This window comes from Kogia breviceps, chromosome 9 (genome assembly GCF_026419965.1).
Source record: "Kogia breviceps isolate mKogBre1 chromosome 9, mKogBre1 haplotype 1, whole genome shotgun sequence".
NCBI classification, from domain to species: Eukaryota; Metazoa; Chordata; class Mammalia; order Artiodactyla; family Physeteridae; genus Kogia; species Kogia breviceps.
This window is the reverse complement of record NC_081318.1, coordinates 11,591,876-11,616,890: the sequence shown is the minus strand read 5'-3', so window position 1 is coordinate 11,616,890 and position 25,015 is coordinate 11,591,876. Positions and strand designations below refer to the sequence as shown.

General features: G+C 41.2%; 1 protein-coding gene across 1 annotated transcript; it reads left to right on the top strand.

The window, feature by feature from the left end:
* Positions 1 to 5,013: 5,013 nt before the first annotated feature.
* TAS2R60 (taste 2 receptor member 60) lies at positions 5,014 to 6,055 on the top strand. The gene is given in 3 exon segments (XM_059074813.2): positions 5,014 to 5,602; positions 5,605 to 5,856; positions 5,859 to 6,055. Coding segments are annotated over 3 exon segments (1,038 nt in total).
* Positions 6,056 to 25,015: the final 18,960 nt, after the last annotated feature.

The window sequence follows — 25,015 nt, the reverse complement described above, 5'->3', positions numbered from 1 at the left end:
CAGGCCTCTTTCACTCTCTACACAAGCAGCCCTAATAATATATTCTCCAAGCAGCATTTTGGTCTGTATTCCCTTTACAGAGACCTGCAATGGTATACGTTGAATTAAAAAGAATTTTCTGATGTGGAGATGCTTTGGCCAACAGAAGATAGGAAAGGAAAGCAAAGGAAATTTGCTATAGTTTTTAATTTTGAGAATCTTACTCTTCCTGTCCACTCATCCAGGAGGTGGACCCTGGATGCCGATGTCTAGGATGGTAGTCTCTAAATTAGGGTGTTTGCATCCTGGAGTGTGTGCAAAATGATCCATTGGATGTAGAAAGAAAAGCGTGACAATTTCCATTTCCATTTATTTTTATCTCAGTCTTTTTTTTTTTTTTTTTTTTTTTTTTTCTTTGCGGTACGCTGGCCTCTCACTGTTGTGGCCTCTCCCGTTGCGGAGCACAGGCTCTGGACGCGCAGGCTCAGTGGCCATGGCTCAAGGGCCCAGCCGCTCCGCGGCACGTGGGATCTTCCCGGAGCGGGGCACGAACCCGTGTCCCCTGCATCGGCAGGCGGACTCTCAACCACTGCGCCACCAGGGAAGCCCTATCTCATCCTTTTAATCCCTATTTCTGATATGTGTTTTATGATGTACGTAATGTGTTAGAGTAGTAAAAGCATATAGTAAATAAACATGCATATGGTGGAATTCATGTTCATAATTTTTTTTTAACTGATGGAGCTTACTATAAAAAAGTGTGGAGCCCAAGAGACCAGAAGAGATTGGGAAAAGCACCATACATGGTGAACAGATTTATATGTCTGAGCTAATCAAGATAGGAGTAATAAACAACAACAGAGTAGAGTTTACAAAGGATTTTCAAATAAATAACTGCATTTATGATAAGTTGTCCAACAGTCTTGGGAGCTGAGACCCCAAAACATTATGCTGTAATGCTAGCTGGAGGCTGAGCTACAGCAAGAAGAGCAAGAAAGGGGAACAGAGATGAGGTAACAGGGTGAGGAGTTTTCACTTGGAAGAAGATTAGGGCTTTAAAAGAGGAGATTCGCAAATTGTAGGAGAGGAGCACAAGGGATTTCCCAAAGAGTGGAGAGAGGGTGAAGCTGGATAGAGGAAACTGTGGAAAGCTGGGACTATCATAAATACATTTTTTCTTTTTTCCTTCTTTTTTTTTTTTTTGGCAGCAATATGAGTGAGCTGGGAGGGCAATAATCAATTGCAGGGACTGAATCTTGGGGCTTAAGCCACAAGAGGGATGGGCGGAGGCAGCAAAGGCAGGAGCATCAGGGATGTCACCCGGAAGCCTGGCTTTCCCTCGGGCAGAGCTCCAGAACCTTGCGGAATGTCTTGGGTGGGAGGGGAGTGGTGGTGCGACTCTCAAGTTCTGCAATACTTTCGCAGCCTTTTGATTTATGCCGTGTCCAGTGGGGCTGATCTCAGGAGCTTTTAATTGCTTGATGTTCTCAACCTCCCTTTCCTAGGCTCTAGCTCATAAGAGCCCATAAACATTTGGTGGCTCCATCTAGACCAGCGACACAGCCTAATACCTCATCCTGACTTTCAAGGCCTTCTGGGATCTCTCCCCAGCCTGCCTTTTCAGCCTGATATGCCACCATTCCCGTATGGAAATCCTCTGCTCTAGTCAAACTTATCTATTTCCTGGACATAATCACACTTCCATCTCCTTTACTGGTGTCGTCTCTCTGTCCTTTCAACATACAAGATAGCACCTTTGTTGTCCCACAGTGAAGGGGCTGCTGATGTTACTGAATTCTTCTCAGAATTCTTGGGATGGAAATAGGATGACACATTTAGAACCACAGCCTGGGAGTGCGCCTTTTTTATCCTCTGAGAAATAGAACTGAGCTAAGTGTTTCCCACGCAGATAATGTACTCAGGATTCCTACCTCTACCACCCTCATGATCATACATACAAAGACTACCTGTGAGGGCTTCCCTGGTGGCGCAGTGGTTGAGAGTCCGCCTGCCGATGCAGGGGACGCGGGTTCGTGCCCTGGTCCGGGAAGATCCCACGTGCCGCGGAGCGGCTGGGCCCGTGAGCCGTGGCCGCTGAGCCTGCGCGTCCGGAGCCTGTGCTCCGCGACGGGAGAGGCCGCAACAGGGAGAGGCCGCAACAGTTAGAGGCCTGCGTACTGCAAAAAAAAAAAAAAAAAAAAGACTACCTGTGAAAATTTCAAAATTCTCAGACTTGGCTTCCACCAAATAAGAAAGTCTGAGAAGGCAAAACGTAACAAACAAAAAGCACAGCCAACAAAAGAATCACCATAAAACATATTCCATAGTAAAATACAAATGATTGTTCACACTTTTGGATTAACTTGATCTGCACATGGTGTATGTCCAGTAAATGTTCGTGGTTTATGATTAGTGCATGAAAGCACTTTGAGGGCAGATACCTAGTTCATTGTTACAGCCCCAGCGCCTTTCACAGGGTCATTATGATATACAGGAGATGCTTATTAATTGTTGGTCAAATTGAGGGTTAACAGCATATTTTTCCCATTATATGAGCCATCAAATATGTAGGAAGTAGATGGGAAAAGATATGAATTTTCCATATTGAGAACTTTGTGGCTGGCCAGACGCCAGAGCACGAGCTCAAAGTTTGCTTTATTGCTCCATGTTCCAGGAGCAAGCAGCCAAATGTCAGCCAGAGGAACAAGGGCAGGGTAGAGAGCAGCTGGGAACTCTGTCCCCCGGAGATTTGCATCTTCTGAGAAAAGCAGAGTGAATTAGTTGCCTTAGTTCACCTCTCCTTTCCCAACGATCACCATGGTCGCTACAGCAAGCCTTTTGTGTTGGAAGGACAGTTCTACCTGGACCTTTGTCTCAGGTGAACTGGGAACTAGAAAGAGATGCTGAGAGTTCTGGATTCTATTCTGTCTTTGTGGGGTTCTATGTATGGAAGTAGTAGGCTATGGTGCTGGTCAGAAGATGAGTGTTCTATAAAATACTCCCTCAGTCTCATGTTACTTGATCCTGAGCCTTCACCATTGCCATAGCTGACCCAGAACCATCTCTGCTTGCCTTACTCTCTGTGACACACTAACCTGCTCTCACGCACCTGAGTAAGTAAGCACTCACCTGATTGCTTTTTTTTTTCTTGTTTATTCTTTGAGCCTCATTCCTATTGAAAACGTGGCCTTTGCTTACTCCGCCTTCCTCTAATTAAAGTAGATATCCAATATTTGGTGCCTTGGACCTCTGTTGCATCCCTGATGCTCTCCTGAATTTTCCTTGGACTACTTGTCCCTCCACAGGGTGGATATCATTATAATAACACTTGTCATCACCACCTTACTTATTTCTTATACATGTGTAGAGATTTCTAGTTTCCACATATATATCCATATATGTGTGTGTATATATATTCACATATATTTGTGATCCATATTTTATAGATGAAGAAAGTGGGGTTCAAAGAGGTTAAACGACTAGTCCAAAGATCTATAGATAGTGACTGTGACAAAACTCAAAGCCTGGTCTTCTGACTTCAGCTGCGGATGAAGAAGATAGGCGTACAAGACGTGCTGCTAACTATGCAAAGATTTCTGGTCTTGGAATCAGTTTGGGTCTTGGTCTTTTCTCCATATAACTGTGACTTTAGGTGGGAGTCTTTTTTTTTTTTTGCGGTACGCGGGCCTCTCACTGTTGTGGCCTCTCCCGTTGTGGAGCACAGGCTCCGGACGCGCAGGCTCAGCGGCCACGGCTCACGGGCCCAGCCGCTCCGCGGCACGTGGGATCTTCCCGGACCGGGGCACGAACCCGTGTCCCCTGCATCGGCAGGCGGACTCTCAACCACTGCGCCACCAGGGAAGCCCTAGGTGGGAATCTTAATCTATAACTTGAGGCTTCATTTATTCATCTATAAAATTATTTAATGTCTTTTTTTGATGTTTCTAATGTTTAAAAAAATTTTTTTTAGTGGGGTATAGTTGTTTTACAATGTTGTATTAGTTTCTACTGTACAGCGAAGTGGACTTCCATGTGCTATACAGCAGGTTCTTACTGGTTATCTATTTTATACATACTAGTGTATATATGTCAATCCATTTAATGTCTTCTTTCACTCTGAAAACTGAGATTCTAGTCCTAGAATCTAGTCTTATCCTGTGAATTAGAACAGATGATACTTTTCACATCTTACAGATGGAGAAACTGAGGCACAGAGGGGCCTACTGACATTCCCAGTAACTCACAGTGATGGTAGAACTAGGACTAACACTTGCCTTGATTCCTAGCCCAGAGTTCTTCCTGCCGTAGCCCACTAGTGCTATAGCTGTCACAGTAGCGTTTCCTATGTGAAATGCCCTTTAAAGGTCACTAATAAAATATGGTTAAAAAAGTCACTTGCTTGATTATGTATAATAGGCTGCTATGTTCTATTTGATGATAACAGTCATCACAAGTAATAGTATTTGAACTAACCTCTCTCAGTAGAGGTTCTGTTCAGTTTTCCGCCTGTCAAAGGGGTTTTCTAAAGGCACTTGCTTCATAGGGTCATTGTGAGAACTAAAGACAATGAAGATCACTTAGAACAATGCCCAGAACATAGCAGCCAACCAAGGACGTGCGCTCTGACTGTTAGTAGCGGGTGTGCTCGCTGGATTTCCTCACAGAGCAGCCAGTAGTTGTGTGTGGTCATATCTTAGGTGTCAGCTTAGAGAGGTATAAGCTCCCACGTAAGGGATGCTAAATGCAAGGGCCTGACGCCGTATGCGCACCAGTGTTGATGTGGGCAGACGGTAGGCAGAGGAAGGAGAGGCAAATTCATGGGCAGGCAGGGGGACCTTTGAAACTGAGCCTTAATGATATTTGCATCGGTTCGGAGAAGAAGAAACCTCTTCACCCTCCTCAGAGAGCCCACATCCTCTACTTTATCCTCTGTACGTAGGGAAGCTGGAGAGACCAGCATCACACAGGACCTTCCAGAGCCACCCTACAGGAATAGACTTTGAAGTCTTGGGACCCATCTTGTCTGCAGGAGAGATGAGTGGAGAGGACATGGTTCCAGGACCTCACTTGGCTGATAAGATAGCCTTTATCTTTGCTACCATTTTATTCCGTTTGTGCTTGGTGGCAGTGGTGGGTAATGGCTTAATCACCATGGCACCGGGCGTGGAGTGGTGGCTGCAGAGAACTTTGTCACCCTGCAGTAAGTTACCGGTCAGCCTGGGAGCCTCTAGCTTCTGTCTGTGATGGGGGGTGATGAGTAAGAACATTTATATTTTCCTGAATCCAAGAGCCTTCCCGTTCAACCCTGTATTCCAGTTCCTAGTCTTTCAGTGGGACTTCTTGAATGCTGTCACGTTTTGGTTCTCCACCTGGCTCAGTTTCTTGTACTGTGTGAAAATCGCAACCTTCACCCACCCTGTCTTCCTCTGGCTAAAGCAGATGCTGTCTGCATTGGTTCCATGGATGCTGCTCAGCTCTGGGGGGTTCTCCAGCTCCAGCCCCATTCTGTTTTTCATAGGCAACCAGAGAATATGTCAGAACTATTTAAAGAGAGCTCTGCAGCCTTGGAATGTCACTGGGGATGCTGTGAGAACACATGAGAGACTCGACTTCTTCCCTTTGAAATTGTTAGCTGGACAGTCCCCGCTGTCGTCTTCATCGCTGGCGTGGCTTTGCTCATTACATCTCTGGGAAGACAAACCAAGAAGGTCTCCCTGGCCATCTCAGGCTCTCATGATCCCAGCACACAGGCCCGCATCACGGCTCTCCTGGCTCTCATCTCCCTTACTGTCCTCTCCGCTTCCTGTTTTCTGTCACTGGTGCTCAGTGCCTCAGGTGTGTTTCCATCGCGGGAACTCAGGTACTGGGTGTGGCGGGCTGGATTTATCTGTGCACAGCCGTCCACCCCATTGTTCTTTTCTGGAGTAACGGCGGGCTGAGAGCTGCGCTAGAGAGGGGCCGCTCCTCAGGGCATGCGCGTCTTGGGGTGCAATTGATGAGAAGCCTCGGGGACTCTACGGCAGAAAGCCTGGGGAGAATGGGACGTTGCTTCTTTAAATCGCTTTGCCACATTTAATGCTCTTTCCCTCTTTGATGTATTTCATGATTTCAGTGAGATAGGATTTCAAGGTGACATGGAATGTACTGAACTAGTTAGTGGTCTAGTGTCACTGATTTACACTTAGCAAGGGTGTAGCTGATACAGTAAATGTTCCCTGTGGGACTTGATGTGGCCAAAGAAGCAGGAAACTTATTTTCCTGTGACTAAACTCTTGGTGTTTAAAATTATCCTTCTGGAAACTGGATGCAAGGATCCGGACACATGATTCACTTTAAAAAAAAAAGTTAATTTATTGTATTTTTATTTATCTTTGCCTGTGTTGGGTCTTTGTTGCTGCATGCGGGCTTTCTCTAGTTGTGGCGAGCGGGGGCTACTCTTCATTGCAGCGCACGGGCTTCTCGTTGCGGTGGTTTCTCTTGTTTTGGAGCACGGGCTCTAGAGCGCAGGCTCAGTAGTTGTGGCGCAGGGGCTTAGTTGCTCCGTGGCGTGTGGGATCTTCCCGGACCAGGGCTCAAACCCATGTCCCCTGCACTGGCAGGCGGATTCTTAACCACTGCACCACAGGGAAGCCCACGATTCACTTTTTTTTTTTTTTTTTTTTTTTTTTTTTTTTTTGTGGTACGCGGGCCTCTCACTGTTGTGGCCTCTCCCGTTGCGGGGCACAGGCTCCGGACGCGCAGGCTCAGCGGCCATGGCTCATGGGCCCAGCCGCTCCGCGGCATGTGGGATCTTCCCAGACCGGGGCACGAACCCATATCCCCTGCATCGGCAGGCAGATTCTCAACCACTGCGCCACCAGGGAAGCCCACGATTCACTTTTTATCAGTTGAATCAGACTGGAGAAGATTTTTGGAAACTCAATTTTCCTTTGGCTTCATCCTGTAAAGCCATATTTCCTTTTTCATCCTTAACTGATTTCTAGCCACCTAGTGCAGTGAAGCTCTCTTTCCTTTCATGCAAGAGTTCCTGGTGTCTGAACTCTCTTTACAGAGCATGGTGTGATTTGTGCACGTGTGCAGCTGTGTGTGTTACCTGGGATTTGTATATTTGCAGATTACCTTTTGAGATCCCCCTGAATTCTAGGGGTTTATGATTTATGTATGGTTTATGTCCTCTACAATAACTCAGTCAGTTAGTCTGTTCTATAAATGTTAAGGTCCATGAACCTAGATGTGACTTCTTTTATGTTGCCATTGGGACCTACTAAAATTTTTGACATGGAGAGGTTCATCTCTTTCTGATGCATAAGATTTAAGAAGAAGGCTCCCGGCTTGGTTTGGTGAAGCATGTAGACTGCTTTTCTGCCTTTCACAGATTTTCTCAAACTTTCCTTAAGCTCAGTGACCTCTTGAATCATTCCAGCTGAGATCCCTCAATGTCCCTGTATTTGCTTTAAAATCTCTCAGCCTCATTTCCTGTTTTTCCTCCCCTTTCCCTCTGTATTAGAAGACAGGTCCCTGCTTTTGGCTTTTCAAGGCTAACATTCATGCTCTCCTAGCCCATGCTCTCCTGCCTCTTTTCTATCCCTTGCTGAGTCAAGCACTCCCACTTGTACACCAGTCTTCAACCTTTTCCTCTTTGCTGTCCTTCCCTTATTCAATGTGCCTCTTACCTCCCCCGCCCCCACGAAAAATAATCCCCTCCACTCTTTCACTCCCTCAAATTATCATCCTACTAATTAGTCACTTGCTGAGAGTCTCCCCATGGGCACTTACAGTCTCCTGCTGCCCTTTCTGTTGAAATGTGTTTCTGAAGGATGCACATGAGTTCCTGATCCCTAAATGTGGTATTATCCTCAGCCCCCATTTTCATGTGTCTCTGTAGTTTTGCCTCTCTTAATAAAAAATGATTTCTTAAAAAAATGGATTAAGGGCTTCCCTGGTGGCGCAGTGGTTGAGAGTCCGCCTGCCGATGCAGAGGACACGGGTTCGTGCCCCGGTCCGGGAGGATCCCACGTGCCGCGGAGCGGCTGGGCCCGTGAGCCGTGGCCGCTGAGCCTGCGCGTCCGGAGCCTGTGCTCCGCAACGGGAACGGCCGCAACAGTGAGAGGCCCGCGTACCGCAAAAAAACAAAAACAAAAAACAAACAAAAAGTACCATTACCAAATTGATCTCTTGACAATTTCACCCACACCCTTATCACTCACTGTTCAGTCCCTATCAATTAAAGCACATGTCCCTAAATTGGCATTCATGGACCTCCACAATGTGGAAATAGTTTAATCTTTCACTGCTTCCATTCTGGTAGAACCAACCCTATTTTGCAGCAAAATTTGGATTATCATTGTTCTGGACATGCCTGGAACTTCCTCCATGACGTGCTGAAATGTATTCTCTTATTCCACATCTACCTGTCAAAATCCTATTTATTTATTTATTTTTTGCGGTATGCGGGCCTCTCACTGTTGTGGCCTCTCCCGTTGCGGAGCACAGGCTCCGGACGCGCAGACTCAGCGGCCATGGCTCACGGGCCCAGCCGCTCCGCGGCACGGGGGATCCTCCCGGACCGGGGCACGAACCCGTGTCCCCTGCATCGGCAGGCGGACTCTCAACCACTGCGCCACCAGGGAAGCCCTTTCCTGTTTAATTTTAAAGGTTAATTCAAACGGCTTCTCTTCAGGGAAGCTTTTCTGGACCCCCCCCCCGACACCTCAAGCGTTGATCTCTCACTTCAGAGGACATACAAGTGGGATGTTGCTCAGTTGTGACGTGAATTCTGCCTTGTGGTGGTGTGGTCTGTATACTCATTTTATTCTCCTTAGTAGATTTTAAAGTTCTGGAAAGTGTGGGCTGCCTCGTAGCCTTCCATGTGTCCCCTGAAGCACTTACAAATACTTGCTACATTGAACAGAATGGTTCTCTTGCATCTGGAATCCAGCTGTAAGTACATGTACTTTTTTGTCTGCATCTATATAATCTGGGCTACCCACTACTACCAATTATATTTTTATGGTTCTATTTGAGCTGTATGCCAGTCACTGTCTGGCCAGCTTATTTTTGGAGGTCAAACATGTATTCTGTTTCTCTTGAGTTATGCACAATGTAGGAATAGTAAATGGATGAGAGAGTACAATTTGCCTGATTTTGTGATACCTTTACCTTCCTTCTTCCTTATGCATTTACATGTTGCTAAGCAACTGTGAAGCTCCTTCCTCTGGAAATCTAAGGGAAGTGCCATTTCTCCCCTTGGTTACTGACCCAGTGGACCTTTCCTAAGCAAACTATCAACTACTCTTTGTTCCTTCCACTCTATATTATTAGGCTAGGAGATGGAACATCTACCAGAATCTGCATGATGTCCCCACAGGGAGAAGTTCCCTTGGAACTTGAACACACAGGGAAATATAAAAGAGAAGTAGGATTTGTTGTATTTTTAAAATACCTAGTAATTAAAAAGCAGAAACTAACACACCATTGTAAAGCAATTATACTCCAATAAATATGTTAAATAATACCTAGTAATACTATTATCATTAATTTCTGCCTATAGTCTAATTTCATCATGCTTTATGATGGTATTAATGACAATCATTTGTGAATGCTTATCTTGTGTGAGGCATGGGGTCAGAAAATTTATTTACTTATATCCTTTATATACTTAATTCTCAAACAAACACTGCAAAGTAGAAACTAAGATTTAGAGGAGTTTATTGAGGTCTCATGGTCAGTGTATGATAGAACTGTGATACTTTAGTGCTATAATATGTGTTATATATAATAGTGTGTTATTGGTGTAGGAATAGGTAAGTTCATCAGCAGACAATCCAGATAATAGTTACATGGAAAATTATATTTGATAAGTAAAGCATTTCAAATCAGTGGGGGAAAAGATAGTCATTTAATAGTGTTGCAGCAAATATAGAGCCAACATTTTATCCTAGATCCTACAAAGATGATCTTTAATGTAAATGTTATTTAATTTTTAAAAAACTCCCCTTATGCTACCTTTATATTTTACAGAAATATTGACCTTTTGTCCCCACCCTTTTGGGTGTCATCATAGAGTACGTATTACCCTTCAGCTCCTACAATTCTAAACCCCTGTTTTCTTAGGTCTTCTTAAGTCAGACTCAAAATATTGTCATAATGGAAATAATTGGTAAATTTGACTACAGAAAAATTTTGAACTTTTTAAATAACAAATTCTATAAATGTAGGGATCACTGAAGTCCTTTTCAATTTTAAAGGACAAGTAACAGAAAGGTAAATCTAATATTTCTAATATACAAAGAGCTTCTACAAATCAATAAGAAAAAGACAGGCAAACTAATAGAATGTTGATTAATGATGAAAATATATAATAAAGATTGCCAAGTTAAACGTGTGAAAATAATATTATCATCACTGTTGATCAAGGAAATGCAAACTAAAACAATAATAAGACTTCTGCTATAAACACAGCTGCATAAGTTAATGTTTTTGCCTCTTCTTTCCCTGGAAAGCACATAAAAGCAATAGAAAGTTGAAAAAGACTTTGAAAACTGCATTTCCAGTAAAGCTAAGAGACAAATAATTCAGAAATTTCAAATTATGTGATACCACTACCAATCACATATGAGATCAGTTAAAGTCAAGAAAGAAGGTAAAAATAAGTACGAAGAGAAATGAGAGGGTCCAGTGGGGACAGAGATAATATTCCAGCACAAATACACTTTCTGCAGAAAAGAGACACCTTGAAATACAAAAGCCCCTTAGTATGCATGTGTTAGTTACCTATCGATGATCTATCTAGCAAATTGCCCTGACACTTAGTGGCTTAAAACAACCTTTACTACAGACTCATAACTCCTGTAGATCAGGAATCCAGGCACATCATAATACAGTTGAGAATTTCAACTGTATTTTCTGGCTCTGGGTCTCACAGGCTACAGTCATCTCCAGGCTCAACTGTGAAGGAGCCACTTCCCAAATCACTCACATAGCTGTTGGCAGGATTCAGTTTCTCATGGGTTGCTGGACTGAGGCATCAGCTCCTCATGAGCTGTTGGCTGGAGACCTCCTTAAGTTCCTGGCCACATAGTCTTTTCTGTAGATCAGAGTGAATAAATGGGAAGGTGACACAGAAAGTGTCAGCAAGAGAGAGTGCCGGCAAGATGGAAGTCACAGACTATTGTAACATAGTTAATTGTTTTTTTCATTATTGCTCATAGGTAGTAACCAACAGATTTGATCGAAAGAAGCAGAGGACTAAGAAAATTATATAAAATTATATTTATAAAGGTAAGCACTAGAACAAAAAGACATACATTCCTTAGAATTAATAGAACCACAAACAAAAATGAAGAAACATGCAACAAATATAAAAATCCTAAAGAAACCCTTTAAAAACAAAACACAAAACATAAAATAATGTGCTAGAACTAAGACTAAGCATATTGGATATATAATTAAATAAAAATGGGCTTTACACCTAAAAGACAATGGTCTTCAGATTGTCTAAAAAGCAAAAACAACTTTATGATATTTCTAAGATCCGTAAAAAAGAGAGAGTTGAAAATAAAAGAATGAAAAATAACATGTCAAGTAAATGCAAACAAAAGAAATTTAAACCTAAATGATCAATGAGATAACAAGATAAGTTTTTAATGTTAAGAGGTAAAATGCAAAATTAAGATAGAATTGGTATGAATATATGATAAATAACATAGCCTTATTTATAAAGTACAAATTACAAGAAATATAAACAGAATCACTAAAAGACTTTACCTTTGTCAAACAGAGAAAAAAATAAATATAATCAAATAAATTAGCTTCTATTGATAGATGTCAAACTGTACACACTCAGAAAACACAACTTCTTTGCAAATACCAATGGAATAGTCATGAAAACGAGCCTAACAAACAAAAAAAATTAGAAAGCAAAGTCCAGCAGTACGTTACATCATTATCAAATAGAGTTTACTGTAGTCATTAAAGGATGATTCATTGTTAGCAAATCCATTAAATTATTTTATAACTAAATCTAAATGAAAATTCATATAATCATCCCCCAAAATGCTAAGTCATTTGAAAAAATTTAATATGAATTTTGATAAAACACTCAATAATATATGTATTCAATAACGATGCATATATCTATCTCAGCCCAAAACCTGCAGCATATTTAATGAATTTAGACATTCCTACAAGACTCAAGATATTAAAAGAATGAATACTATCACCACTATTTATATTTTAAAGTGATAATACCTAATGTAATTAAGAGAAAGAAATTAGTTATAGACATTTCTTGGGCATGCTGGGACTAGAATCTGGTTATAGTTCTAGAAGCAATGAGGGGAGATAGAGCGGGTTACTAGTAGGATCAGTAATGCCTTGCAAGGAAACTACCACAGAGGCATCCATGATGGGCTCTGCAGGGAAGGAGTGACCAGTTTCCTTAGATAAGGGAGGAAGAGTTGCCTCTATTGATAAAGAAGATTTGACAGAATTTAAAGGTTCAAGTTTCTAGCAATCTATACTCCAGATCTCCCTAGTATCAAAGCAAGACTAGATAAAAGCTCAAACCACTTTTTTTTTTTTGTCTAGCTTCTTCCCCTGCCCTATCTTTTTTTTTCTTTTTAACATCTTTATTGAAATATAATTGCTTTACAATGGTGGGTTAGTTTCTGGTTTATAACAAAGTGAATCAGCTATATGTATACATATATCCCCATATCTCCTCGCTCTTGCATCTCCCTCCCACCCTCCCTATCCCACCCCGCTAGGTGGACACAAAGCACCGAGTTCATCTCCCTGTGCTATGCGGATGCTTCCCACTAGCTATCTGTTTTACATTTGGTAGTGTATATATGTCCATGCCACTCTCACACTTCGTCCCAGCTTACCCTTCCCCCTCCCCATGTCCTCAAGTCCATTCTCTACATCTGCATCTTTATTCCTGTCCTCCTGCCCCTAGGTTCTTCATAACCTTTTTTTTTTAGCGTACGGTAATGTTTTTCTGACTTACTTCACTCTGTATGACAGACTCTAGGTACATCCACTTCACTACAAATAACTCAATTTTGTTTCTTTTTATGGCTGAGTAATATTCCATTGTATATATGTACCACATCTTCTTTATCCATTCATCTTTCGATGGACACTTAGGTTGCTTGCATGTCCTGGCTATTGTAAATAGAGCTGCAATGAACATTGCGGTACATGACTCTTTTTGAATTATGGTTTTCTCAGGGTATATGCCCAGTAGTGGGATTGCTGGGTCCTATGGTAGTTCTATTCTTAGTTTTTTAAGGAACCTCCATACTGTTCTCCGTAGTGGCTGTATCAATTTACATTCCCACCAACAGTCCCTGCCCTGTCTTGTGTCTCTTAATTTTCTATAGGTTTCTCCTGAAAGCAATTCCTCAAAAAATCACTTGCACAAGAACCTCCATTTTAGGCTCTGATTCTAGAGAGCTTGATCCAAGTGGTCTGATCTTCAGATTGTATCTCTCTGATCTACATTTGTATAATGCTTCTTGAAAGTCTACATGGATGTATAACAGGCATTTCAAAGCTATCATATGCAAAACTGAACCCCTGATATCTTCTCACTTCAGTATGCTTCTGTTAACTATTTTTCATGTTTCACGATGCGGCCATTCTTCTAGTTGCTATGGACAAAACATTTCACATTCCAATCATGCAGCAATTCTGATGCTAAGCCATTTGACTTGTAGCTAAACCATTTTTATTTTTTTTAAACTTTTTATTTTATATTGGAGTGTAGCTGATTGACAATGTTGTGATGTTTCAGGTGCACAGCAAATTGACTCAGCCATACTATACACGTATCCATTCTCCCCCACACTCCCCTCCCATCCAGACTGCCACATAACATTGAGCAGCGTTCCCTGTGCTGTACATTAGGTCCTTGTTGGTTATCTGTTTTAAATATAGCAGTGTGTACATGTCAATCCCAAACTTCCTAACTATCCCTTCCCCCCACCCTTCCCCCCTGGTAACCATAAGTTTGCTCTTGAGTCTGTGAGTCTGTCTCTGTTTTGTAAATAAATTCATTTGTATCATTTCTTTTTAGATTCTGCATATAAGTGATATTATTTGATATTTGTCTTTCTCTGTCTGACTGACTTCACTTAGTGTGACAATCTCTAGGTCCATCCATGTTGCTGCAAATGGCATTATTTCATTCCTTTAATGGTTGAGTAATATTCCAATGTATATATGTACCACATCTTCTTTATCCATTCTCTGTCAATGGACATTTAGGTTGCTTCCATGTCTGGCTATTGTAAACAGTGCTGCAGTGAACATTGGGGTGCATGTATCCTTTAGGAACATGTTTTTCTCTGGATATCTGCCCAGGAGTGGAATTGCAGAATCATATGATAGTTCTATTTTTAGTTTAGTAAGGAACCTCCTTACTGTTCTCCACAGTGGCTGCACCAATTTACATTCCCACCAACAGTGTAGGAGGGCTCCCTTCTCTCCACACCCTCTCCAGCATTTATTATTTGTGGACTTTTTCATTAAACCATTTTTAGATAAACTGCTTTTGGGTTGGGGTTTCATATGCAACAAGCATCTCCTTCACTGCAATCTATTAAAAGTCTGCCCTTGACACAAGGGTTTGAAAAAATTAGGGTTAGAGTTGTTAACTCAGCTTTCTAAATGAACTTGTAATTCTACCACTTACCACCACCTTCATTGCTACCACTCAGTGCAAGCCACTATTATCTCTTTCTTGGTTTACTGCAATGGTAAACCAATGGTCCTAATGGGTTTTGCAGCTTCTGCTTTTGTTTGCCTTTGGTCTATTTTCAATACAGCAGCTAACAGGATCCTTTAAAAATGTGTCACATCTCTTTCATGATTCTCCACCTGCTTTTCAACCTAGAGTAAAAAGTCCGAGTTTTCGTGACGAATGAAAATGCCCTTTATGATTTTGTCCTCCACCTCATACCTCTGAAGCTGTCTCCTGCAATTCTGCCGTCCTCTCACACTGCCTTAGCCACTTTGGCTTCCTTGATGTTCCTTGACTGCTAGGCAGATGCTTCCCCAGAGCCTCTGCCTTTGGAATGCTCTTCGCCAGATGTGGGCATGGCTCACTCCCTCTCATTTCTGGCATTGTCGTTGCCACTCCAAATTGCAGTCCTCCAGAAGACTGTTCCTTGCTCTGCCTTCTCTCTTTAACATTATTATTTTATTTATTTTTAAAATCATTTGTTTCCCTCAATCTATTGTAAACTTCATAAAGGACAGGGATTTGTGTCTATTTTGTTCCCCACTGGCAAATGGTAAACAATAAATATTTGTTGAACACATGAATGCCTTATTTTATTATAATTACCTAGATTACTTTTTTTTTTTTTTTTTTTTTTTTTGTGGTACGCGGGCCTCTCACTGTTGTGGCCTCTCCCGTTGCGGAGCACGGGCTCCGGACGCGCAGGCTCAGCGGCCATGGCTCACGGGCCCAGCCGCTCCGCGGCATGTGGGATCTTCCCGGACCGGGGCACGAACCCGCGTCCCCTGCATCGGCAGGCGGATTCTCAACCACTGCGCCACCAGGGAAGCCCTAGATTACTTTTTTAATGCAAAGTTTCATTATTTCTCTACCTGTAGAAGTAACTACGGCTGCTAGAGAATGGATCATCAATGGACATTCTCTTATAAATTCAGACACTTTAGTGATTTTTGCTGGTTCACTAATATAATACTCAGTCTTCATATTTACTGCAGTTGTTGTTATAGGTAATTGCTGCCATGCTTCCTTTACATTTGAGCAAGAATTTATTGACCATGTAGACATGGATGTCTAGGTGTAGATCTCCTTGCTAAGTGCAATGGGGATATGAAAGCAGGATTTAAACATTCAAGAAGTCTACCATGTAGCATACTAAACCAGTTAGAGGAATATAGAACAGTTAAGAGCTAGTGACCATTGTCAAGTACTAATAGTTCATATAGTAAAGAGAGAGAGAGTTTTCAGTAGAGAGAATTCTAAAATGGAAATTAATCAGACACAGTTGTCTACCATTATCTAAAATGTTTCGCTGAAAATTTTATATGTCTCAAATACATGATATTGGGGAGTTTCCATCTATGTTTGATAACAGTTTGATTTGGGCATTTCTTAATATCACCAATGGCCTCCTCTTCTGAATTCCTATAGAATTATAGCCTGTATCGTTGGCCGCTCTTGTGTGATTCACTCAAGTGAAGGGCAATAATCTTGATACTTTAAAAAGTCACAAGATCAAGGACCCACATGGGAGGAGAGTTGTGAGAGGAAATGAATCCTGAGATCAGATCAGAGTTGTGAAGCAGGAGCGAGCCAGGATGTGGCTTCTGGTGGCTGCTCATGGGGCTGGCCTCTGTCACAGGCTTATAATGAACCTAAGTTCCAGTGGTTTGGATCGTTGGCCTTAGTAACAGATAAAAGCCTTTGAAGCTGGGCTTTAGCAGTGGGCAGCTGAATGCCTTTTGAACTTCAGGAGGCTAAGCTGACTGACACATCTTTTAACTATAAATAATACTTGTCCTGGACTACAGTGGTAGAAACTCAAGGCCAGGGCGGGGATGGTGGCAGTTTTGTTTTTGTTTTTTAGGACTTTTATTTTTCTTTCAATAAAATTAAATTATTTTTAAGAAGAGGTTGAATTAACTATTTAAGATACACTATTTACATAATAGTATTCAGTCTCTGCTTTTCTCAAGACTGATTTTTTTAAATGACTCCTGTGTCATCAGATCGTTATATCACATCAGAACTAAAGTGCAATAATATTTGAGAGCAAAATTCTGCCTTCAGGGAGAACTGTAGTTTTCATAAGATAAGGGATTAGGACTACGTTTTTGAGGTTGGTAGCTTCCTACCCTGCTGACAAACTCGTTGGGAGCCCTGAGGTTTGGGTCAGCACCAAAAGTAGGATCCATTCAATCCTGTAGGGATCAGATTCAAGGAGACTGTTGATCTTACTGCGAGAAAGTTGCAAATGGAGAAGGAAAACATCTGGTTCAAAGATTTAGAATTGGAAAGCATTTCCATTCGGCCTCTGTACTGAATAGAGAAATCCATGAGGAAGCTAGGGGGAAAGCTGCATTTCTCAAGTTAAAGCCAATGACTGTATTTATGTGAGTGAATAACATACTTTACCTTATCTGTGTTTGAAATTTTTTGTTACATGTATTATTGTGGTTGAGTTTTCACTAATCTGTTATTTTTGGGGAATATCATCACCAACCTTTAGTAGCAAGACCAGACTTTCAGGGCTGTAACAAGAAATACTGAAAACATTTTTGTATGTTTTGTTTATTTTGTATGTACAGCATACATGTTTCTTCTCAGCATTTCCAAGCTAGATATAAGCATCACTGCTTCTGTTATCACAGCATTTATATAAAGTCTTGCTAACTCAGTCTCCTCAAAGAACCGAATATTGAAAACATCTGTAACAAAATATGTCAGTAATGCAATTTGTACAGGGGTGACACAAAGATTATTTTTAAAAGGAGAAGCAATCAAGCTTATTCAACAAATATTTCCTTAGTGCCCACTGTGTGGGAGGTGTGGGCGCTGGAAAAGACAGTCTTTGTTCTTTAAGGGAACAGCATACTTTCTGGTAGACTGAGAGCAACGTCTGACATTGAAGCACGAATTGAAAAGAGTAAGACCTATGCTGTGCCCAGAAAGTATTCTTTGAGAAAATACTTTTTAAAAAATTATGGTAAAATACACATAACATAAAATTTGCCCTTTCAACCATTTTAATTAATTTTTTTTTTTTTTTTTTTTTTTTTTTTTTTTTGCGGTATGCGGGCTTCTCACTGTTGTGGCCTCTCCCGTTGCGGAGCACAGGCTCCGGACGCGCAGGCTCAGCGGTCATGGCTCACGGGCCCAGCTGCTCCGCGGCATGTGGGATCTTCCCGGACCGGGGCACGAACCCGTGTCCCCCGCATTGGCAGGCGGACTCTCAACCACTGCGCCACCAGGGAAGCCCTCAACCATTTTAAAGCGTACAGTTCTGTGGCCTCAAGTACATTCCCATTGTTACGCTGCCATAGTCACCATCCATTCCCGGGAACTTTTTCACCCTCTCCAACTGAAACTCTGTATCCATTAAACAATAACTCCCCATTTCCCTCTCCCTCCCAGCCCCTGGCAACCACCATTCTACTTTCTGTCTCTACGAATTTGATTACTTTCGGTACCTCCCATAAGTGGAATCATATAGTATTTGTCCTTTTTGCTACCAGTTCTATCCTACCTTACGTTCCCCTGCCCTATGCCAGATCAATCCTTACTAGTTTCAAATCAGAGGGTCTTGTAGGCCAAGGTTAATGTTGAAGACAAAGCATAGTTATTTAGCCTCCCTCACTTAAATATATCGCAGGTGGTTTATTAGTTTTAAAACATTAATATTCTTTTTTGATAATTTACGATTATTGTAGGAAACTTGGAAAATATAGACTATTGTAAAGAAGTTTCAGAATCACTCAAACTTTCGTTATCTGAAGATAACCACCATTATCACTCATTATTTCTTCCAGACATTTTTTTCTCACATAAAATTGTATTTATATATATATATACATCCACGGAAATAAATAATGCTAATATCTCAGACATTTAAATGATTTTTTATAAAATTGGGAAAATAATTTATATTTTTATCTTTTATGAATACATCCTTTTTATGCAGTTACAGACATAAGCCTTTAAATAGGTATTGAAAGAGACTTTGAAATTTATAAGTGAAAGAGCATGCAAAATATAAAATGATGAATAATGAGCAAAATAATCATTAATTTCTCATAAGGAATCATCATTTCTTTTCATAGATGGCAGTTTTCTAGGATACCCAAATATTTTGTGGCAAGTATGGCATGAAACATGAAAAAAAATAAAGCTTAGGAGTAAAAATATTTTATTCAATAACTTAGCCAAGTAAGCATGTTTTTTTTTTTTTTTTTTTTTTTTTTTTTTTTGTGGTATGCGGGCCTCACTGTTGTGGCCTCTCCCTTGCGGAGCACAGGCTCCGGACGCGCAGGCTCAGCGGCCATGGCTCACGGGCCCAGCCGCTCCGCGGCATGTGGGATCTTCCCAGACCGGGGCACGAACCCGTGTCCCCCGCATCGGCAGGCGGATTCTCAACCACTGCGCCACCAGGGAAGCCCAGTAAGCATGTTTTTATTATAAATCTTTTACAGTGATTTTTAAATGGAACTAGGACACAATAAACTTGGTGATGTTGTTTCATAATTATTCTGTCACAGTGGTGCTCTCACTTCCTAGAACACAGCAGGACAGTCTGAAAAGGCAAAGATTCTGAATATTTTATTGCAGGAAATATTATTATATCTTTTGTTCATTGTTTTGCAATCTACATTGTGATGAAATTTTAAATGTTCCATTTCCTTTCTTCAGAGAGGGAATCATGGGTCAATTCTACCAGAATCTCAGCCAGTGCTTTTTGGCATTATACTTTTATGTCCCAAGGAGCGTGCTTTCATGTGTCTTGACTTCACATTTACTATTTTTAGACACTATAGACAAATGTTATATCCTCTAAGACTGTCCTAGAGACCATATTTGCTGACTCTGCCACTTTGGGTATATTTATTCTGACTGTTCTATTTTGCATCAAAATTATCATTGGTTCTCTCCCTCTCTTTCTTACAATTGCACATTATGTGTTTGTTGATCCTTGTTTCCATTCATCCTGTCATAGACATATATATTTGAATGGTAATATAATAGTTAAAAAACATCATATTGTGTTCTACCCTTCTTAGTTAACATTCCTAGTTATTTTTTGATTGACTCCAGTCTTTTTTTCAGCTTTATTGAGGTATAATTGAGAAATAAAATTATTATATATATATAGTGTACAACATGATGATTTGATATACATATACATTGTGAAAGGATTCCCATAATCAAGTTAATTAACACATCTCTCACTTCATATTTACCTTTTTTTAATGAGAATACTTAAGTTCTACTCTCTTAGCAAATTTCAGTTATACAATTATAATTGTAATTATACAATTATTGACTGTAATCACCGTGTTTTATGTTACAGAACTTATTCATTTTATACTGGAAAGTCTGTACTCTTATCAACCTCTCCCCATTTAACCCACCCCCCAACCCCTGGCAACTACCATTCTATTCTCTGTTTCTACAAATTCAACCTTTTTTAAAAGATGTACGGTTGTTAAATGGTCACGCAGGCACTCCCCCGGCTCTCTCTGGGCTCAGAGCAGAGGGAGCCTTTGCAATAAGTGGGGCTGTGAAAACTGGATGGACACACGCGAAAGAATTAAACTGGATCCCCATCTTACACCGTGCACAAAAGTCAGCCCGCTGAGCCCACATGCTGCAGCTACTGAAGCCCTCACGCCTGTGAGATCACACATATGAGATCACACAGTATTTGTCCTTTCCTTTCTGGCTTATTTCAGTTAGCAGAATGCCCTTCAGTTTCATCCATGTTGTTGCAAATAGCAGGATTTCTTTTTTTAAAAGGCTGAATAATATTCCACTGTGTACTTATGTGTATATATATACATATATATCTTTATATCTATATCATATTTTCTTTATTCATTCATCCATCAACAGATGCTCAGGTTGTTTCCATACCTTGGCTATTGTGAATAGCCTGCAGTGAACATGAGAGTATGGATATCTCTTCAAGTCAATGATTTAATTTACTTTGGATATATACCCAGAAGTGGGATTGCTGGATCATATGGTAGTCCTATTTTTAAATTCTTGAGGAATCTACATACTGTTTTTCATAGTGGCTGTGTCAGTTTCCACCAGCAATGTACGGGGGTTCCCTTTTCTCCACACCCTTGCCAGCATTTGTCATCTCTCTCTTTTTTTTTGGCTGCGTTGGGTCTTTGTTGCTGCGCGCGGGCTTTCTCTAGTTGTGGCAAGCGGGGGCTACTCTTCGCTGTGGTGCGCGGGCTTCTCATTGCAGTGGCTTCTCGTTGTGGAGCACGGGCTCTTAAGTGTGAGGGCTTCAGTAGTTGCAGCATGCGGGCTCAGTGGGCTGACTTTTGTGCATGGTGTAAAATGGGGATCCAGTTTCTTTCGCGTGTGTCCATCCAGTTTTCACAGCCCCACTTATTGCAAAGGCTCCCTCCGCTCTGAGCCCAGAGAGAGCCGGGGGAGTGCCTGCGTGACCATTTAACAACTGCCTTGTTTGCTGCTGTCCCGTGGGACTTAGGAATGCAAGTCACATTAACCCTCAGAACCCGGTGATTTGGGGAGGGGCTATGCCTCAGATGGCAGCCTTAAAAGTTGGAGTACTAGATGTGTGTTCCAAACCCTTTGTTCCTTTGGGGGAAGCTGGTAGTTGGGGTTTGATTACATAGCTGATTACAAGGTACTATGCCAAGTGTGGGGTTTATGAGGAGAGAGTGTCTCAGCCTTCTGAACCCATTTCGATATGGGTATTTTCTCAGTTGCCCAATGTGTAGGAGTCATTCAACTAGTTTCTGGATTTCTTTCAGAGGGAATCGGTCCATATGTAGCTATATATTTGGCGTATCTATGGGAGGAAGGAAAGTCAGGAGCCTTCTATGTCATCATCTTGGTGATGTCACCTTGGTTCTCTCTCTTTTACTCTCAAAGCCATACACACAGTGGTGGTTGATTAGATGACAGCAGAGTGTAGAGAACAGGGCATAGAACTCAGAGGGAGAAAATCTAACTCATTAGAAAATCTTCCTCTAAGTGACCTTGAAGCAGTCACTTAAATTCTTTTAAAAACTTTACTTACTTAGGGGCTTCCCTGGTGGCACAGTGGTTAAGAATCTGCCTGCCAGTTCAGGGGACATGGGTTCGATCCCTGGTCCGGGAAGATCCCACATGCCGCAGAGCAACTAAACCCGTGCGCCAAAAGTACTGAGCCTGCGCTCTAAAGCCCGTGAGCCACAACTACTGAAGCCCGAACACCTAGAGACCATGCTCCACAAGAAGAGAAGCCACGACAATGAGAAGCCGGTGTACCGCAGAGAAGAGTAGCCCCTGCTCACTGCAACTAGAGAAAGCCCGTGTGCAGCAGTGAAGACCCAACACAGCCAAAAAACCCCCAAACAAATAAATAAAATTTAAAAATTTACTTAAAAAATTTAATTTTGGTAAATAAAATTTACCATTTACATAAATAAAATTTACCATTTTAACCACTTTTAAGTGTACAGTTCAGTAGTATTAAATATACTCACATTATCATGCAGCTAATCTCCAAAACTCTTTCATCCTGCAAAACTGAAACTCTATAACAATTAAACAACAAATCTTCATTTCACACCCCTCCCCTCCTCAGCCCCTGTTAACCACCATACTGTTGATACTTTGTCTTTATGAATTTAATTACTTTAGGTACCTAACGTAAGTTAATTACCCATTATTTGTTCTCTTGTGACTGGTTTATTTCACTTAGCATGTTCTCAAGGTTCACTCATGTTTGGCATGTGTCACAATTTTCTTCCTTTTAAAACCTGAATCATATTCCATTGTATGTATATGCAGCATTTTGTTTATCCATTCATCTGTCCATCGATGCTTGGGTATTCCTACTTGTGAGCTTTTGTGAATGATGCTGCTATGAGCAGGGCAGTACAAAAATCTTTTGAGATCCTGCTTTCAATTCTTTTGGGTGTATGCTCAGAAGTGGAATTGCTGGATCATCTGGTAATTCTATTTTTAATTTTTTAAGGAACAGTCATACTGTTTTCCACAGTGGCTGCACCATTTTATACTCCCCCCAGCAGAGCACATAGGTTCCAGTTTCTCCCCATTCTCATCAATATATGTTTTTTTGCTAATAGCCATTCCAGTGAGTGTGAGGTGGCATTTCATTGTGGGTTTGATTTGCATTTTCCTAATGATAAGTGACATTGAGCATCTTTTCATGTGGTTGTTAGCCATATACCACTGTTAGTGTATTATCTTTGGGAAAATACCTAGTCAAGTCCTTGTCCATTTTTTCTTCCAGTTTTATTGAGATATAATCAGTATACAGCATTGTATCAGTTTGAGGTGTACCGCATAATGATTTGACTTATATACATCATTAAATGATGACCATAATAAGTTTAGTGAACATCTATTATATAGATACAAAATTAAATAGAAAAAAATATATTTTCCTTGTGATGAGAACTCTTAGAATTTTCTCTCTTAACAACTTTCATAGATAATATAGCATTGTTAATCATATTTGTTGTATTTATTGTATATTATGTCCCTAGTACTTATTTATCTTATAACTGGAAATTTGTACCTTTTGACCACCTTCATACAATTGCCCCTCCTGTCATCCCCTGCCTCTGGTAACCACCAATCTGATCTCCTTTTCTATGAGTTTGAGGTTTTTTGTTTTTTTTTTTTTGAGGTACGCGGGCCTCTCACTGCTGCGGCCTCTCCCGTTGCAGAGCACAGGCTCCGGACGCGCAGGCTCAGCGGCCATGGCTCACGGGCCCAGCCGCTCCACGGCATGTGGGATCTTCCCGGACCGGGGCACGAACCCGTGTCCCCTGCATCGGCAGGCGGACTCTCAACCACTGCGCCACCAGGGAAGCCCCTGAGCTTGAGTTTTTGTTTGTTTGTTTTTGAAGTATAATTGACCTATAACATGATGTTAGTACACAACCTAGTGATCTGAGATTTCTGTAAATTTCAAAATGATCACCATGAGAATTCAGGAGTTTTTAAAAATATATTCTGGATACTAACCCCTTATAAGATATATGATTTGCAAATATTTTTTCCCATTGTGTAGGTTACCTTTCACTTTGTTGAAGTTTTAAAATTTTGACGTAGTCCAATTTATCTGTTTTTACTTTTGTTGCCGGTGCTTTTGGTGTCATAGCAAAGAAATCTTTGTTAAATCCAATATCATGAAATTTTTCATCATCATAAATTTTGAGCATAAATTTTATTATATATATAAAGTGATTATAATAATTCCTATCTCATTATTTCTTATGAGAATAAAATGTGATAATCAAGATTAAATGCTTAGCATGGTGCTTGATGAACATAATAGGTGTTCTACAAATGTTACTAGAATTTAAATGAGGGTGAGATTTCAAAATTTATATACCTGTGCCAGTATTATATTCAAGCATCCACATAACAAAAATATCTGTAATTTTTTAACCTAAATATTGGGGAATAACACAGAGACAACCATTCCCACAATTAATCGACCCGTGATGCTTGGAATCGTCTGGGAAATTATAAGTAGAACTGGTGGGTCTGGCCTTGAGAAATATACGATCGTAAAATGAACCGTTGTTAATTCTTATTGCCGAAATTGGAATGCTGACGGCACCACCACTGGTTTCTGATCCTCCGTCCCCCTGCCTTCTATTCTATTGCAGTGTGTTTCTCCAGTTCTGGGTAGAGGGCTGAAATTTCCATTGCTCAGTATCTCGTGTTTCCATGCAACAAGTACTGCATAGCATGCTTAGCATGTTTCTCCTTTTCAGTTCTGCCTTTCTGTTTGGTGCCCGTGCCCGTGAAGCTGCCCATGGAGCCTCTATGGCTCAGGCCCCTTGTGAGGCCGCCAACATCCATATCAAAGGGGCTGTCCCTCAGTGCCCCCAAGTCACCAGTTTACAGGGTACCAGAGTAGTGCTGACTCTGTACAGAGCTGACAAAACACTTTCCACCTCTTAACTGGGCCCAGAGCGTCCCATCCGTGACTTTGTGTAGGGAGTCACAAAGACAAAGAAGTGTGCTCCAAAGCAGAATTTTCTTCCTTTTACTGATCAAGTTTTCAAAAATGGTTTCCTGTAAACTTCAGTATAGAGTCCAAGAACCTGATAATGACATATCGGGAGCTTTGTGATCTGGCCCCTGCCTACCTTTCTGACATCACTTTTGACATCTGCACCCTTCTTTCCCTATTGACGTAACCTTTCTTCAAACTCCTGTCGTTCTGAACTGGCTTCAGCTAGCTCTCCCTGCCTGTACTTTTTCCTATCATGGTCTTTTAGCCTTAGCCTA